This window comes from Solanum stenotomum, chromosome 9 (assembly GCF_019186545.1).
Source record: "Solanum stenotomum isolate F172 chromosome 9, ASM1918654v1, whole genome shotgun sequence".
In the NCBI taxonomy this organism is placed as follows: domain Eukaryota; kingdom Viridiplantae; phylum Streptophyta; class Magnoliopsida; order Solanales; family Solanaceae; genus Solanum; species Solanum stenotomum.
In genome coordinates this window covers 10411812-10428346 of record NC_064290.1, presented here as the reverse complement: position 1 = coordinate 10428346, position 16535 = coordinate 10411812, and the positions used below count along the sequence as shown (strand labels likewise).

The following is a 16535-nucleotide window of genomic DNA, read 5'->3' as shown; positions in this document are numbered from 1 at the left end:
ACCTCTTTTTAAGCTTGTTTCTTTTGGATGGAATTTATTTTATTGTGATGGTTTGTTTACTTGTAAAATACATATAGATGTGTAACACATGGATAACAATTAAAAAAAGACAAAAATATAACAACCCAAATTTGACTTGAGAATGACAACATTTTCTTTGATAAAATATGAACGCAAGACATAGTGTGAATGAGTGAGAGCAGCCAAGAATTTGCAACATTTGGAGAAAACACATTTCCCTTTTGGTCTTCAATGACAAATTAAATACAATATAAAATTCTATGAACCCTCCACATTTTCATTGAATTACAAAACAATAAACTCAAATATGATGATGCTTCCCAACAACATATTCTCTCTACTTCAGTTTTTCACTCTTTTATATCTCTTTACAGTTATTTTTGCTTCCACGGAGGAAACAACTTCCCTCCTGAAATGGAAAGCAACTTTCAAGAACCAGAATAATTCCTTATTGTCTTCATGGAGATCAAGTACTAACGCATGCTGGGACTGGTACGGAGTTATATGCTTTAATGGTAGAGTAAACAGGTTGAATATTACAAATTCTAGCGTCATTGGTACCCTCTATGATTTTCCATTTTCATCCCTCCATTTTCTTGAATATGTTGATCTTAGCATGAACAATCTCTCCGGAACCATTCCACCTGAGATTGGTTATCTCACTAATCTTGTCTATCTTGACTTGTCCATCAATCAGATTTCAGGAACAATCCCACCACAAATCGGCTCACTAGCCAAGCTTGAGATCCTCCACATCTTTGACAATCATTTAAATGGTTCCATTCCTAATGAAATAGGTTATCTAAGGTCTCTTACTGAGCTAGCTTTGAGTAGCAATTTTCTTAATGGTACTATTCCTGCTTCATTGGGGAATTTGAACGACTTGTCCTATTTGTATCTTGATAAGAATAACCTTTCTGGCTCTATTCCTGCAGAAATAGGAAAACTTGTCAATCTTATTGAAGTTTATCTTTCAAGAAACCAATTAGCAGGTCATATCCCTCCGGAAATAGGCAAGTTGACCAACGCAAGAGTGTTCTATGCTTTCTTTAATGAATTGTTTGGTCCCATTCCTACAGAAATCGGGAAGATGAAGTCACTTCAGAATTTAAGCTTACACACGAATAATCTTTCTGGTGTAATTCCAAAAACTATAGGTGACTTAAATGAGCTCAAGCTTCTGCATCTTTATGCTAATCAACTCTCCGGCCAAATTCCTAGTGAGTTGGGGAATCTGAAAAACCTCAATAATCTGGAATTATCCAATAATAAACTCACCGGTCCAATTCCAAAAACTATAGGTGACTTAACTGAGCTCAAGCTTCTGCATCTTTATGCTAATCAACTCTCTGGCCAAATTCCTAGTGAGTTGGGGAATCTGAAAAACCTCATTGTTCTGGAATTATCCAATAATCAACTCTCTGGCCTAATTCCTAGTGAGCTGGGGAATCTGAAAAACCTCATTGTTCTGGAATTATCCAATAATCAACTCTCTGGCCTAATTCCTAGTGAGTTGGGGAATCTGAAAAACCTCAATCGCCTGGAATTATTCAAAAATCAACTCTTTGGCCTAATTCCTAGTGAGATGGGGAATCTGAAAAACCTCAATTTTCTGGAATTATCCAATAATCAACTCACTGGTTCGATTCCGTCTTCCTTTGGAAATTTGAGAAACTTGCTAGTACTGTCTCTCAGTGACAACAATCTGAATGAGGAAATTCCTTCGTCTATTTGCAATTTGACATCACTGATATTCCTGTATTTGTCGAAAAACAACTTGAAAGGAAAAATTCTACAATGCTTGGATAATATCAGTGCCCTCGAGTATGTGGTAATGTCACATAATAATCTCAGTGGAGAGCTCCCTTCGTCTATTTGCAATTTGACATCTCTAGCAATTCTAGATTTGGGTAGAAACAATCTAAAGGGAGCAATTCCGCAATGTTTTGGCAACATGAGTGGTCATCTTCAGGTTCTTGATATGCAGCACAACAGTCTTTCTGGTACTCTTCCATTGACTTTTAGAACTGGAACACTTGGAAGCTTCAACTTGCATGGCAATAAACTAAAGGGGAAAATTCCCCAAACTTTGGCCAATTGCAAAGAGTTGCTAGTTCTTGATTTAGGAGCTAATGACCTCAACGACGTCTTCCCGATGTGGTTGGGAACTCTTCCTAAGTTGAGAGTTTTAAGCTTGAGATCGAATAAGTTGCATGGATCCATTAGAACTTTAGGAAGTGAAAACATGTTTCTTCAGCTTCGAATGTTGGATATCTCTTCCAATGCCTTCACGGAAAACCTACCAACAAGTTTGTTTCAACATTTGAAAGCCATGAGGATAATTGATCCATCAATAGAAGCACCAAGCTATGGAGATTACCAAGACACGGTAGCTGTTGTAACAAAGGGATTGGAGCTTGAAGTTGTGAAAATCCTTTTTTTGTACACCACTATCGATCTTTCAAACAACAAATTTGAAGGACATATTCCAAGTATTATGGGAGATCTGATTGCACTTTGCATGCTGAATTTATCTCATAATGGATTGCAAGGTCACATACCGCCATCACTTGGAAGTTTATCTTCGGTTGAATCATTGGACCTGTCAAATAACCATCTTGTAGGAGAGATACCAGCACAATTTGCTTCTCTTACATCGCTTGAAGTCTTCAATCTTTCCTACAATCATCTGGAAGGGTGCATTCCTCAAGGAACTCAACTTCAGACGTTTATGAGCAATTCATATAAAGGCAATGATGGATTACGTGGGTTACCTGTTTCAAAAAGTTGTGGCTATGCTCAGTTATTAGATACAAATGATACCGTGTCTAGACTAGATGATGAAGAAAGCAATTCTGAATTTCTGAGTGATTTTTGGAAAGGTGCTCTGATGGGCTATGGAAGTGGACTATGTATTGGATTATCCATATTATATTTCATGATTTCAACTGGAAAACCAATATGGCTTGCAAGAATCATTGTAGAGCTGGAGCACAAAATGATGATGGGAAGGAGAAAGAAGCAGCGAAGGCAAAGGAATCAGAAGAAGAAATAATCAGTTTTTGGACCATTTTGTAGGCTTTTAAGCAATAATATATTACTGTTATTTCTTTAAAGAAAAGATGTATTAAAGAAGAAATAGTATCCTGATTTGCAGTGTGTATTAGATCATTTGTTCTCTACCAACTCAAAAGGTGAGTTTTTGTTGAGGTGTCGCCAAAGAAATTACATCAACAAAAGTATATATAAAGAGGCAATAATTTGGCATGTGAGTATTTGAAAAAATGTAGTGATTTTGTTTTCACAGTGAGAACTGATATTTGAAACATTTTTGGACAATCCAAGCAACGTGCTTTCATCAACATCTAATATAGGCACCATCAGAACCGTATTATTTCTCCCCTAAAACGGTCAGCTTTGTCATTCTTTAAATTTACAGGTGAAATGACAATAATTGAGTAACTTTTTGGTCTTATCTAACTATAGTCTCAACATCAAGAAGATTAAAGACGACGCCTGTCTCATCTGCTACACATGGAAGTTCAGGAATACCTCTAACTTCTCCATCCACAATGAATTTGTAATGATATATACCTGACGGAAGGACCAAGAGAACGGTATCCTTGCTTGATCTTTGTAAAAAACATTTTGTTTCAACAGAGGTATGATTTGACTAAGCACATTTAACCTGCAACTAATAGAATTTGTACATCTCTTTTTTATATAAATTTGATGTTATTTTAATTGTTGATTTATGTGACAACTTATCTAAAAAGGATAGAACTCTACTCCTTATTTTAAGTTAAAGTTGGTTAAATTTGATTGACGGACGAACCATAGTAATTTATGTGACAACTGTAAGTTAAAAACGCTTAGTTCGAAAAGCGGAATTGTCCTCTTTTGGTGCTTTGGCATTGAGACAAAAAATATACAACCTTGATTTTACTCAGTTAAACTTAAAGAAAAAAGAGTAAAAATTGAGTTATTCAGTTATTCACCCTAAATAATACTCGTATTTTCATGTTGTGTGATTTTTCTGTTAGTAAACTCATAGTTCATTAATTTTGTGTTTAGAAATGATTTGTTATATGACCATATCACGGTATCTCAGGTATCTCGGAGTTTGGTTGTAGTTAGAAAGAGACTGGTCTAGGATGGTCCGGATTCCGTTGGTCCATCCGGATGAATCCTTCCTGAGAGGGCTCTTCATCCAGCTGGCATGGATGGACTCGATGTTGACTGCCGTCCTCTCTGTGCTTGCTATGTGTCTGGTCAAATAGTTTTTGCCAGTGCATCAAAATAATCTCCAGGATCAGGTAACAATAATGATATAATCAAATTACTGTTTTTTAAAAAATGAAGATTAGTTTAAGTGTCTAATATGTGAGGGTAATGTCAATCTGATCATGACATATCAACCTCATTGAATGAAAGAGATAGACTCTAACAAATCTGTTTTCTTAAACTAATGCAAGTTAGCTAAAGCAATGTCCCTATAGATTCTTGTTGATATGTGTAGCAACTCGAACAAAGAAAACCAAAAGTTGCAAAAGAAGTAAGGGAGTAATATAAATGGCTAAATTTGGCGATTTGAGTAATTTTCTAGCTATGGTCAGTTGCAGCTCAACTTCTATGCAAAGTGCTGTCCGCAAGCAGAGAAGATAATTGAAGATTATGTGCAAAAGCAAATCCCAAATGCTCCATCTCTTGCAGCTGCCTTGCTCAGACTGCATTTCCACGATTGATTTGTCAGAGTAAGTTTCCACGATTGCTATCAGGTGCACATACCATTGGAGTCTCTCATTGCCCGTCATTTTCATCACGTTTATACAATTTTACTGGAGTTTGGGGTAAACAAGATCCATCTCTAGACAGTGAATATGCAGCTAATCTTAAGATGAAGAAATGCAAATCAATCAATGACAACAGCACAATTGTTGAAATGGATCCTGGCAGTTCGAGTAAATTTGATCTTAGCTACTTTCAGCTTGTCCTTAAAAGAAAAGGGCTATTCCAATCTGATGCAGCCTTGACAACAAGTGCGACAACAAAGTCATTCATCAACCAGCTAGTACAAGGATCACTCAAACAATTCTATGCCGAATTTGGTTTAGCCATGGAGAAAATGGGAAAGATTGAAGTCAAGACCGGCTCTGCTGGTGAGATTAGGAAGCACTGTACAGCTGTGAATAGTTAAGAGCTGTCTTTACCCTTTGTTCCCAACTTTCAATATTCGTGTGTTTGTGTTTTGTATGTAACCTTTGTGTGAATGATTCGGGATAACATGTATCGTTTCGTTTTGTAGTTATTCCGACTTATTCTTGTATATATTGATGGTTTTCTTGAAATTTTTTATCTCCCCGTACCCCTATTGATTGATGACTCAGAACTACCATAAAATTATCTCCAACAGTTTGACGAGTTCTGATTTCATCTTTAATAGCGTGTTGATAGGTTAACAGTTAACTTCTGCCATTGGATATGAATCCATTTCATAGGCGTTATACTTAATACACACTTGAATTGATGATTTCGACACCAGATACAGGGCGTTTTTAAATTATTAGCTGTTTCTCCACATGTATGCTAGTATGAAAAATCAAAATTATCTAATGCTTTGACACTATGATGGAGCTTTTAGAAGTGCTTTTAAGACAAATAGGTATATTAATAATATCAAATCAGCAACTTTGTAAATGAGAGTTAAAGAACTTCATACAGAATTACTACTATAATTAATGAAACTATCTGCAATTCATTAAGTATACTCCTATACTATACTATACTCCTTTATTTACATGGATTCTTTTTCTTCTGATGAATATGGCGCCACTTTTTGATCATCACCTTTTCTTCCAACTCCAACTTTTTCAAAATTTTGGGCAAAACAGTCGTTGGATCATCCCGCAATCTTGTTATAATAGAGGAACCTTCTTCTTTGTATATTTTCCTTATGTAGCCCAGACTCACAGCACTGAAATAAATGTCAATATTGATTAGTTGATCCTCATATTGTTGTAGTGCGTACATCAACTCTTTTGCAGAATCCTCAGCTGTTTTCCGACGGGACAAGTTCATGTCAAGTTCAAACATCTCATCTTCCATTGAATTCATCTTATCTTCCATCGTATTCTTCTTCTTCTCTTTTCTAATTCCGTTTCTACCCAAAAGAAGAAACTCAAACTCATCTATCAAATCTTGATTTTCTTTACCAAAGATTATCATAATTGCATTATGAGCTTCTTTATTACATAGTTTAGCTTGTGTCAATTTCCTAATGGTGTCCAAATATTCATGGATAACTCCCCGTTCATCAGCAAAGCGTTTCTGCACTTTATTCATAAATACAATGTAAGGCTTCAACACTATCAGGGAGGGACCCTTCTTCTTTGGTGACTGCGGAGGGGAAGGTAATGTTGGTCGTAATTGCGGTGGCAAGAAAATTTTGTATTCGGTTAGGAAATCGGGATGGAATTGGAAAAGAGTATCTAATTGGGAAATAAGAGCAGGAACATTCAACTTGTCAGTTGAATAATCGTTCATGACTCGTTGGAATTGGCTGAAAATATATGGGTGTAATTGCAGGCGTTGAATGAAAGATGTTGCGCAGGCCGTGAGACCATCCCTTTCCATTATTTGTGACTGGTAGTGGGAAAATTTCAACTTGTGTTGTGGAATGCTATGTTTGATAGTCTGAGAGCGTTGAATGGTGTTTATAAATAAAAAATAAATAATGGGAGTGAGTAACAATACAATAAGGATTGGGAATGGAAAAATTAATAGTTGTCTTGTTCTAGTGTAAATAAGATTTAAATATGGTAACTAATTCTACTTTAATTATTATTATTAGTAAATAAATATGGTAAGTAATACTATTTCACTCGGGAAGGATTTGCAAAAAAGATATAAAAAGCACGAAGCATTTTTGTTGACAATCTGATGGGTTACTTTATTAATGTCTAGTATGGTGATTCACAAGGCACAAGAAAAAAAGAGTTAATATCTCAAAATGTCACTAAATTTTAGAAATTTATCTAACAAAGTCATTAAACTTTATTTTGTATCAGAGTGTCAACAAAAATGCTTCGTGCTTTTTAACTAAATTTATCATTATAAAAACATTTGACATAGCAAAATAAATTATTCTTTTATGTCATATAAATATGATCCTATAAATAAATAATTTTTTTAAAAAATCGTTAACAAACTTTTACGAGCAAACTTAATTAATGAAATAAATACTTTTATAATATTAAAGTATGTAATAAGCATTATGACATTATTATTATTATTTCAAAAAAAAAACATACCCAAAATTGACTGGTTAAAACAAAAAATTAAGTTGAAAAATTAACATTATAAAAAAGGATCAAGATTTACAGAGCCAAAATAATTTTAAGCTTCAATGGAAAAGTACTATAATATATAAAATTATTATTTTTATTTATTTTTTAAAAAAAAGTTACAAAAGAAAAAATACAAATTTTATTGGAGCACTATTGTTTAGTTTTTGCATTGTTGAAGAAAAGGTGTCAGTTATGATATATCTAGAAAGTAATTAATTGACACAATTTTAAACATTTTAGTAGTCTTATTCGGTCTAATGAGTCCTAATTAGATGTGTGAACACAAATTTCATCAATAATTTGTTTGTGCTAATTTTAAGAAACAGATACACTAGTGGACCAATAAAACTTCTAATTATTTCTTTGGAAAAAGGGTCAAAAATATCCTTCAATTTTATTTTATTAATTGATTATACTCTTACCGTTAAATTGAAGTTATTTTTACCCCTACCATTACTAATTTCATTATTTATACCTTTCAATTGAATGAAAATCCCCGAATGAACTTAAATTAACCCGATTTCAATTAAATTGCCCGATTTTCTTATAATCCGAACCCCACCTACTTCAAGTAAATTAAATCCCTAAATCCATATCTCTATTCTTCGTCTCTTGTTCATCCATTTCTCCTCGTCATATTCTCTCTTCTAAAATTACTAACAAAATCCATAACTTGATAAGCTACTGACACGATCCCATAATTCAAATTCATTACATCTTGTCACAAACAAGACCCATTAGGATGAATTTAGGGAAAAAATTAGACTGTTAGCGAAAAAGCAACAACGACAAAGTAATCACCACCACTCCTTCTGGATATCGTAGTCAACTAGCTTTCGTCCATTCTCAAGCTGCTTAATAAATCTTTGTTTTAACATTGTCAATGGTGTCCGATGACTCTACCTCTAAGCCCGTCAGGGTCTTCACAAAGATCTGCATTTTTCACCAATATTTGAAGGTGAAGGATTCCGTTGCAGAGAGAGTTGAGGGAAGAAAAAGATTATACTCCCTCCGTTTAAAAAAGAATTGACCTCATTTCTTTTTCAGTTTGTTTAAAAAAAAATGATTTTTTTTTTTGGTAACATTTTAATTTCAACTTTTCACGTGACATGTTTAATAAGACGACAAGATTAAAGGATAATTTTATACATTTGACATAACTTTAATTTATGATCAATTTGGGGCTTTCCATCCAATTGAAAGGATATAAATGATGAAATTAGTAACGACAGAAATAAAAATAACGTCAATTTAACGGTAAAGATATAATCAACTAATAAAACAAAATTGAGAAGTATTTTTTACCATAAAAGTATTTGCTTCACTAATTAAGTTTACCCATAAAAAAAATTTAAATTAGTTTTCTTTAATTTTATTTATTTTTGAAGTATTTTTTACCATAAAAGTATTTGTTTCACTAATTAAGTTTACCCATAAAAAAATTTAAATTAGTTTTCTTTAATTTTATTTATTTGTGGGGTCTATTTTATATGACATAAAAAATAATTAATGATAAAATTTTGTTGAGTGATTTTACTACCACAAATATTTAAGTTGAGTGATTTTATTGATACAAAAGTCTTAGTTGAATGATTTTATTGAGACAAAATAAACTTTAATGACTTTGCTAGATTAATTCCTAAAGTTAATTGATCTTTTAAGATATCAACTCAAAAGTTAATTAAAAAAAGAATTTGATTAAATTATTTTTATTTACTCTTTGATCTCTATTTGAATAAATTACACTTAATTTTGACTATATATATTCAAGATACATGTATTTGAACGTATCTGAACACACCAAATACATGTCTTTGAAGTCTAAAATCTGATAAGATTCGTAATATTATAAACTAGTGCTAAACTAATAGAATTTTTATAAGTTACCTATTATTATTATTATTATTATTATTATTATTATTATTATTATTATTATTATTTAAGTTGTACCTTATGTTTTATGTTATTTGCAAATTTAATTACTTCAAACACAACTTAAAATATGTGTGTGTACAGTATTTGCTACTTCTATCATGTATGCCTAAAGTACTATTTTAGACGCACATAACGCAAGTCGTAAAATGCATAAATGAGCCAAATATATATTTTCTGTCTAATTCGTGCAAAATTTTAATAATTTGGTTCAAGATAATTTGAATTGGTTTCAATCTCAACTCATTCAAATCTTAACCTATTTTAAGAGAATCCTCAATTGATTGATGTGTCCAATTTAATCTCCAAGTTCAACCCATTTTAAGACTTTATTTGCATTGATGTAATGTATGTTCCTATATTGAAAGTATGAATTACTATCTATTTTATATCTTTTAAGATTTATCTATGTATTTGTAAATCTTTTTTAAAAAAAAATTCTTGAGTTAAAATTCGAATTGTGGTTATAAAAGTTAAATAATAATAGTAATAATATGCTACAATTAAGAAAAAAAATTACATAAATACACATCTTATTTTATTATAATCTCTAAAATTTCTTACCATTTAAAAAAATTACAAAAATCCCCTCTCTGATACATTTCTATCTCTCTCGGATACATCCCTCCCTTTTCGGATACATTCCTATCCCTTCACGGATACATCCGGTGAGCTATGTATCTGCAAGCTTCTTGATGTATCCAAGATCCTATAATTTTAAGAGATTTTTGTAATTTGATAGGGATAGGGTGTAATTACTTCTTAATACTATGAGATTTATGTAATTTTTACTAAAATTATTGAGATTAAGCCGGTTAAACAGTGTGGGTTATGACTTAACCCAATTTTTAGCCTATTTGAGCCCAAAGTAAATTTGAACGGGTCAAATCCAATCCAGTTTTTATTTCAACTCATTTTAATATTTCTGATTTCAACCTAATCCACCCATTTGACACCCCTAATATAGCATATGTGTCTTAAGTTTAGATATTCAATTGCTTTTCTTTTTTCGCTCTAAAATAAAAACTAATTCTTTGAATTTCAATAATTTAGTACCGGTTCAACACTCAAATTTATAGTAATGTGGTTCAATTTGAAATATAAATTTCAAATATCATAAAGAACAAACTCTAATTTTTATTAACATGTGAGTTGTAATTTTTAAAAATAACAATAAATCTAAAGAATTCATTTTGCAAAATTAGTGATTTATCAATGTTCTGGAGTTATTCGTTGTTAAACAGCGGGAACTTATATTCAAACCTTCAAGTGAAAGAAGTTCTTTTTTTTTTCACAATTAAAGGTGTTTATAGTTTGGTTGGATTGATTTTTCTATAAATCAAATTAATAAAAAGGATTTTAAAATGTTGGAGTTAAATAAATTAATTATAATTTGATTTTCATCGATTCAGCTTTTGTTTGGTTTTTTATTAATATAATTTCGATCACATATTAGATTTAAGTATATTTCACCATAACATTACCACATAAATTAGTCTTTTAAAAAAGAATTATATATGCAATCAAATTTTTTTTATATATATATATATTCCTCGATAATATTATATGCTTTATCCAAAAAATTAGGATAAACTACTTATTAGACATACATCACTACTATATATACTAATATTATCTTTACTTTCAAACAATTACATATATTACCACTTTTAGTAGTTTATAGCTAGGATTGATTAATTATTGTATAAATTATAGGAACCACATGTTATAAGTACTAAATAACATCCTATCCCTTCTAGTTTTTTATTTACCAAAAATCCCTTAAAAATGATGTTTGCGGGATACATAGCGTTGTGCACGAGATACATTAGGTTTGATACATTCCACATAGCGGGATACATAGCGTTGTGCACGGGATGCATTATGTTTGATACATTCCACATAGTGAGATACATGGCGTTGTGCACGGGATACATTAGGTTTGATACATTCCACATAGCGGGATACATAGCGTTGTGCACGGAATACATGTGGGATACATAAGTAAATAAGGGATTTTTGAAAATTTTAAAATAAGTAGGGATAAATGGATATTAAGGTAAGTAAATGAGTGTAGTTAAGTAATTTGTCCTTAATTATTTGCTTAATTAATTCTTTCACTCCAAGTCAACCACTATCTCTTAATTCTCCCCTCCCATAGTTATCACTCAATTATGTCTCCTCCTTTCAGATTCAAGAATTTCACCGTACAATTTCATTCCAATAATAGCTAATCTACTCTCTTCTTCTCAAGATATCACCACCATGGCCGACAAATTCTCCTGAACCCAAATATTATTCTGTATTGTTCATTTATAACGAGATCAAATCAAATTAATTGCTACAGAGAAAACTTTCAATTCAGAGTGGGTCTTGATTGTTTGTCTCCAAAATAAATGGATCTTAGTTTTGATTATGTTATGACATAGCGCAAAAGGATCAAAGGGAGTATTGTAGAGAGTTTTTGTTTGTTGGTGTTCTTCTAAGGCTTTCTTTGGTTACTCTGACATGGATGTGGTAGTACCAATATTACTTTGATATAGCCCTTGAAACATGTGTATCCAGTAAGTAGTAATCTTAATTAAGATTTGAGTTGTATTTTTAGTAATGGGGTATCTGAACATGCACATGTATCCACCAATAAATTTCGGATACATGATTTTTAACAATACAATAATATTAATGATACAACAGATACTCTACAGTCGTGATTTGTTCCTAATTAAATTCATGTGTTTCAGCTACATTTCATATTTAGATACACATAATTAAATGTATATGCTTATTATGTATTCGAGATACATATTTTTGGATATAACGTATGAAATTTAGATACACATAATTAGATGTATATGCTTCTACTTTTTGTATATTCCATATTTAGATACACATAATTAGATGTATATGCGTACTATGTATTCGAGATACATATTTTTCGATATATCATATGCAATTGATATACACCAAATTAATACTAGATACATATAAAAGATACATGAAATTAATATTAGATATATATAAATAGATACATAAATTAGTACTAGATATGTATAACAAATACATAAAATTAATGCTAGATACTTCTATGATACATATGAATGTACTTGTATGACACTCATGTATCTAAGTGTTTAGTTTGTTGGATACATCATATTTTGATAATAGATACATCAAATCAATGAATTTATTATTTTAAGAGTAACAATTTGAAATTAATCAAATTACATTACCAAGATATGCATGTTTTTATCTTATATTAATAATATTAATGAATTTACTATTTCAAAGAATAATGAAATAAAATTAATTATCTATGTATTTTGAAAATCCTCAATTACTCCTCTAATTAAGGAAATTAGTTACAATCAATTAATTTAAAATAAATAAATTTAGTATCTCAATTTTAAAATTCGACAGATACATGTATCTCATGGATTCAAACTCATGTATCCTAAGCATGAAATATGGTAGGTGAAGTAATATTTGAAACTATTGAGAATCTAGTAACTAAGACCTAAACTACTGAGATTGATGTGATTTACCCAAAAAATTAATCATATTCAAGAAACTTGATAAAATTTATTACAACAAATTTGTTTGGTGCAGGAAATTAAAAAGGAGGAGACAAATGTACTTTGACTATAGTTTACTGAAATTAGGTATACATAAAATTATTTTAATAAAGGGAGAAATATTAAAAATATCTTCAAATTATCTTTTTTTTGAGTTTCATATCTAAACTATTGGCGGTGTGTTTCTCAAAATAATGAGTAATAATTTAGATATGAAACTCACATTCTCAATAGTTTAAGTTTGAAACTCAATAAAATGAGATAATTTAAATATGTTCTTGACACTTTACTCTTTAATAAACAACCACCCAATATAATTTTGTAAATGAAGTCTGAAAAGCGTAACATAAATATAATCTTACCCTATCTTATAAAGATAAAAGAGGTTGTATCTAATACATTTTCAAAAAATAATTTTAAAAGTAGATACAAATAAAGTAATGCTTGAAACTTTATGAAATAAGTAAGATAAATTATTATTATGATTTATAACTTCATATGACTATTTCAATCAACTGACTTGTGCTTAATTATTATAATATATATATTCACAACATTTATTGATTTATCTAATTTTAATTTTTAGCTAACATTCTATATTCTTTTTACAACAATCTAATGTATATATAATAAAGAAAATATTTCACAAGATATATTTAATAATGACATATCAAAGTATATCACACCTTCATTGATTATTTTAAATTTTTTTAGTATTTCTTATTTGATTTATTAATTCTATTTAACTTGTTCTCTTTCCTTTTTTCTTCTTAATTCATTTCTATCCCAATCCCTCGGAATCGACTTAAATTTACCCGTCCAATCGTAATATTCCCAAATATGCTAAAATAACATGTTTTCATCAATGAAGCATTTCTCCGTTCTTCATAAAATCAATGCAAGACTTTCATCTTGTCAAACAAGGTAAGTGATTCAGTGACAACATACATTCTTCCTATTCTATTTTATTATAATCTCATATATTTTAATGGTACACAAATTCACAACAAATGATGCTTTATTCTTTGAGGAAAATTGCATATGTTTATACAATACACGAATTCACAACAAATGATGCATTGTTCTTTGAGGAAAATTGTATATGTTTTTACGATACACCAATTCACATGATGCATTGTTCTTTACCAGAATTTGTATATTTTTTTTTTTACCATTTCTGAAATACTCAATATACTCAAACTTTCTTCATACATGTTTTCAGTGTTATGTTCAAGATTTCCCTCCTGTCTTCTACATTGTAAGGAACTACGTGAGTTTAAGATTTTTAGTAAAAAAATGAATATATTTCCTCCATGCATTTTAATGAATGACATAATATATTTTCTTTCATATTTTTCATACTCAATGTACATAATATCGACGAACGATGTTAATAATATTTCTTTTTTTAGGTTTGTTGAGGCAGCAATAGAGATAATCATGCTTGAATTTTTGGAAGCATTAAAATTTGATACCGAGTTAACAAATTATTGTGAAATCAAAATGGAGTATATAATCCTGACACGAAAACTAAAACATTCAATTTGTCAGTTGAATACTCATTCATGACTCAGCGAAAAATGATCCTACATTTATGAATATGATTACACACGACGAACAAAAGATGTGAGCGCCATGACGCCGAAAAAATACCATAGATTTTTTCATTTCCAATGATTGTAATTTTTTTTAATTTGAAATTAATCAAATTTCTTTATTGCTATATTTTTTTTTCCAATTCTACTAGTTAGGAAATCTTAGTATCTAAGAGATAAAATATATTTAAAATATTAATTGGCATTTGTACATGCGATTTGAAATTATCATTTCAAATTCAAATCTATATATATATAATAAAGCATAAATTTAGACAAGATGATGTGACACCTCTCTATAATCTCCATTTTTATTTATCTTTTTTCTCTTATTTTACCTTTTTTTTTTTAAAAAAAATAATTCTTCAATTATTTTATTTTGTAAAATCATCTCCTTAACTCATAGTTCTTTAATAAATATTCGTAACCTTAAATCTTTTCTTATTTATAACTTTCAATTATTTAATATACAAGTTTGTAACACCTTAAAATCATCTTAATAGAGATTTATTTTGAAGTATATGTACCTCCCACTATAATTGTCTTCTTTATTAGGGTTTTTAATATATATTCATGTATTCTTCCACCTTTAATTTTTATATTTTCTTGATTAACTTTATTAATGTGGAGTAATAATATGTTAAAAGATGGAAGAAATTTTCTTTCTTTATTTTATTTTTTATGATTAAAAAATATTTATTCTATTAAATCAACTTTTCACCTCCCACTATAATTGTCTTCTTTATTAGAGCTTTTAACATAATAATTTTAATTAATTTTATTAATGTGAAGTAATAATATGTTTATAGATGGGAGATAATTTTATTTATTTATTTTATATTTTATAATTAAAAAAATATTTATTCAATTCAATCAATTTTTCACCTCCCGCTATAATTGTCTTCTTTATTAGAGATTTAACATATATTTATTATAAATCCATTGAATTGTGTGGATTGTCCATTAGATTTATTCAAGAATTAATTGAATTCATGTATGGGTGCTTCCAAGGTGATAAGAACCTTTAGGGATAACTATTTATCTACTAGTTTGGCGACCTTTGAGAGTGATATCTCAACACTATAAATAGAGATATCACTCACTATTTGGAAGACACACTTGAATAAGAATTCTCTCCTTCATCTTCATTCATTTTCTTCTCTTTATATTATATTATTCTGAGCTTGATTTTATAATATGTTATTGGTACGAAGTTTCTACTTGCGAAGGTATTATGTAAATATTTTTATTTAATCCACATATTCTCTCATAATCTCATCATGTCGAATTCATCCAAACTTGAGTTTGTAGCACTAAATCTTTGTGGAAAAAATTACCTTTCATGGGTACTCGATGCTGAGATTCACTTAGCTATTAAAGGTCTTCATGCCACCATTACTCAGGGAAATGAAGCATCGAGCCAAGATAAGGTGAAGGCTATGATTTTCCTTCGTCATCATCTTGATGAGGGACCAGAGATTGAATATCTGATAGTAAATGATCCACTTGAATTGTGAACTGATTTGAAGGGGAGGTATGACCACCTAAAGGCTATAGTATTGCCAAGAGCTCGTTATGAGCGGATGCACTTTCGATTTCAAGATTTTAAGACCGTAATTGAATATAACTCTGATGTATTCAGGATAACCTCACAATTGAAATTATGTGGGGTAGACTATAAAAGATGAGGACATGTTGGAAAAGAAACTTATTACTTTCCAGGCCTCAAAGTGATATGCAACAACAATATCGTGAAAAAGGATTTTCAGAAATACTCTGAACTGATCTCATGCCTTTTGGTAGCTGAGCAACATAATATACTTTTAATGAAATTTTTTGAAACTTGTTCCACTGGAGCTTCTCCATTATCGTAAGCAAATGTGGCAGAAGCACATGATTGATCTGAAGTAAAATGAGATGATTATCGGGGCCTCTAATAATGCGCGTGGATGTGACAAAGATAAGAGGCGATACAACAATCGTCAAGGTGGTGGTCATAATAAAAGAGAGAACAACATGAGTTCTCAAAAAATAACCCCTCAAAAAGTAATTGTCATCGTTGTCGCATG

General features: G+C 30.4%; 1 protein-coding gene and 1 pseudogene across 1 annotated transcript; both read left to right on the top strand.

Moving 5' to 3' along the window:
• The first annotated feature begins 328 nt into the window (after window positions 1–328).
• LOC125877836 (receptor-like protein Cf-9 homolog) lies at window positions 329–3180 on the top strand. The gene has a single exon (XM_049559106.1). It carries the CDS (start codon window positions 329–331, stop codon window positions 3074–3076), a length of 2748 nt encoding a protein of 915 aa, XP_049415063.1. The 3' UTR covers window positions 3077–3180.
• Window positions 3181–4097: 917 nt separating this feature from the next.
• LOC125877260 (peroxidase 3-like) lies at window positions 4098–5223 on the top strand (annotated as a pseudogene).
• Window positions 5224–16535: the final 11312 nt, after the last annotated feature.

Excerpts from the sequence above, each read along its gene's own strand:
- LOC125877836 (XM_049559106.1), top strand. The coding sequence starts at position 329 with ATGATGATGCTTCCCAACAACATATTCTCTCTACTTCAGTTTTTCACT.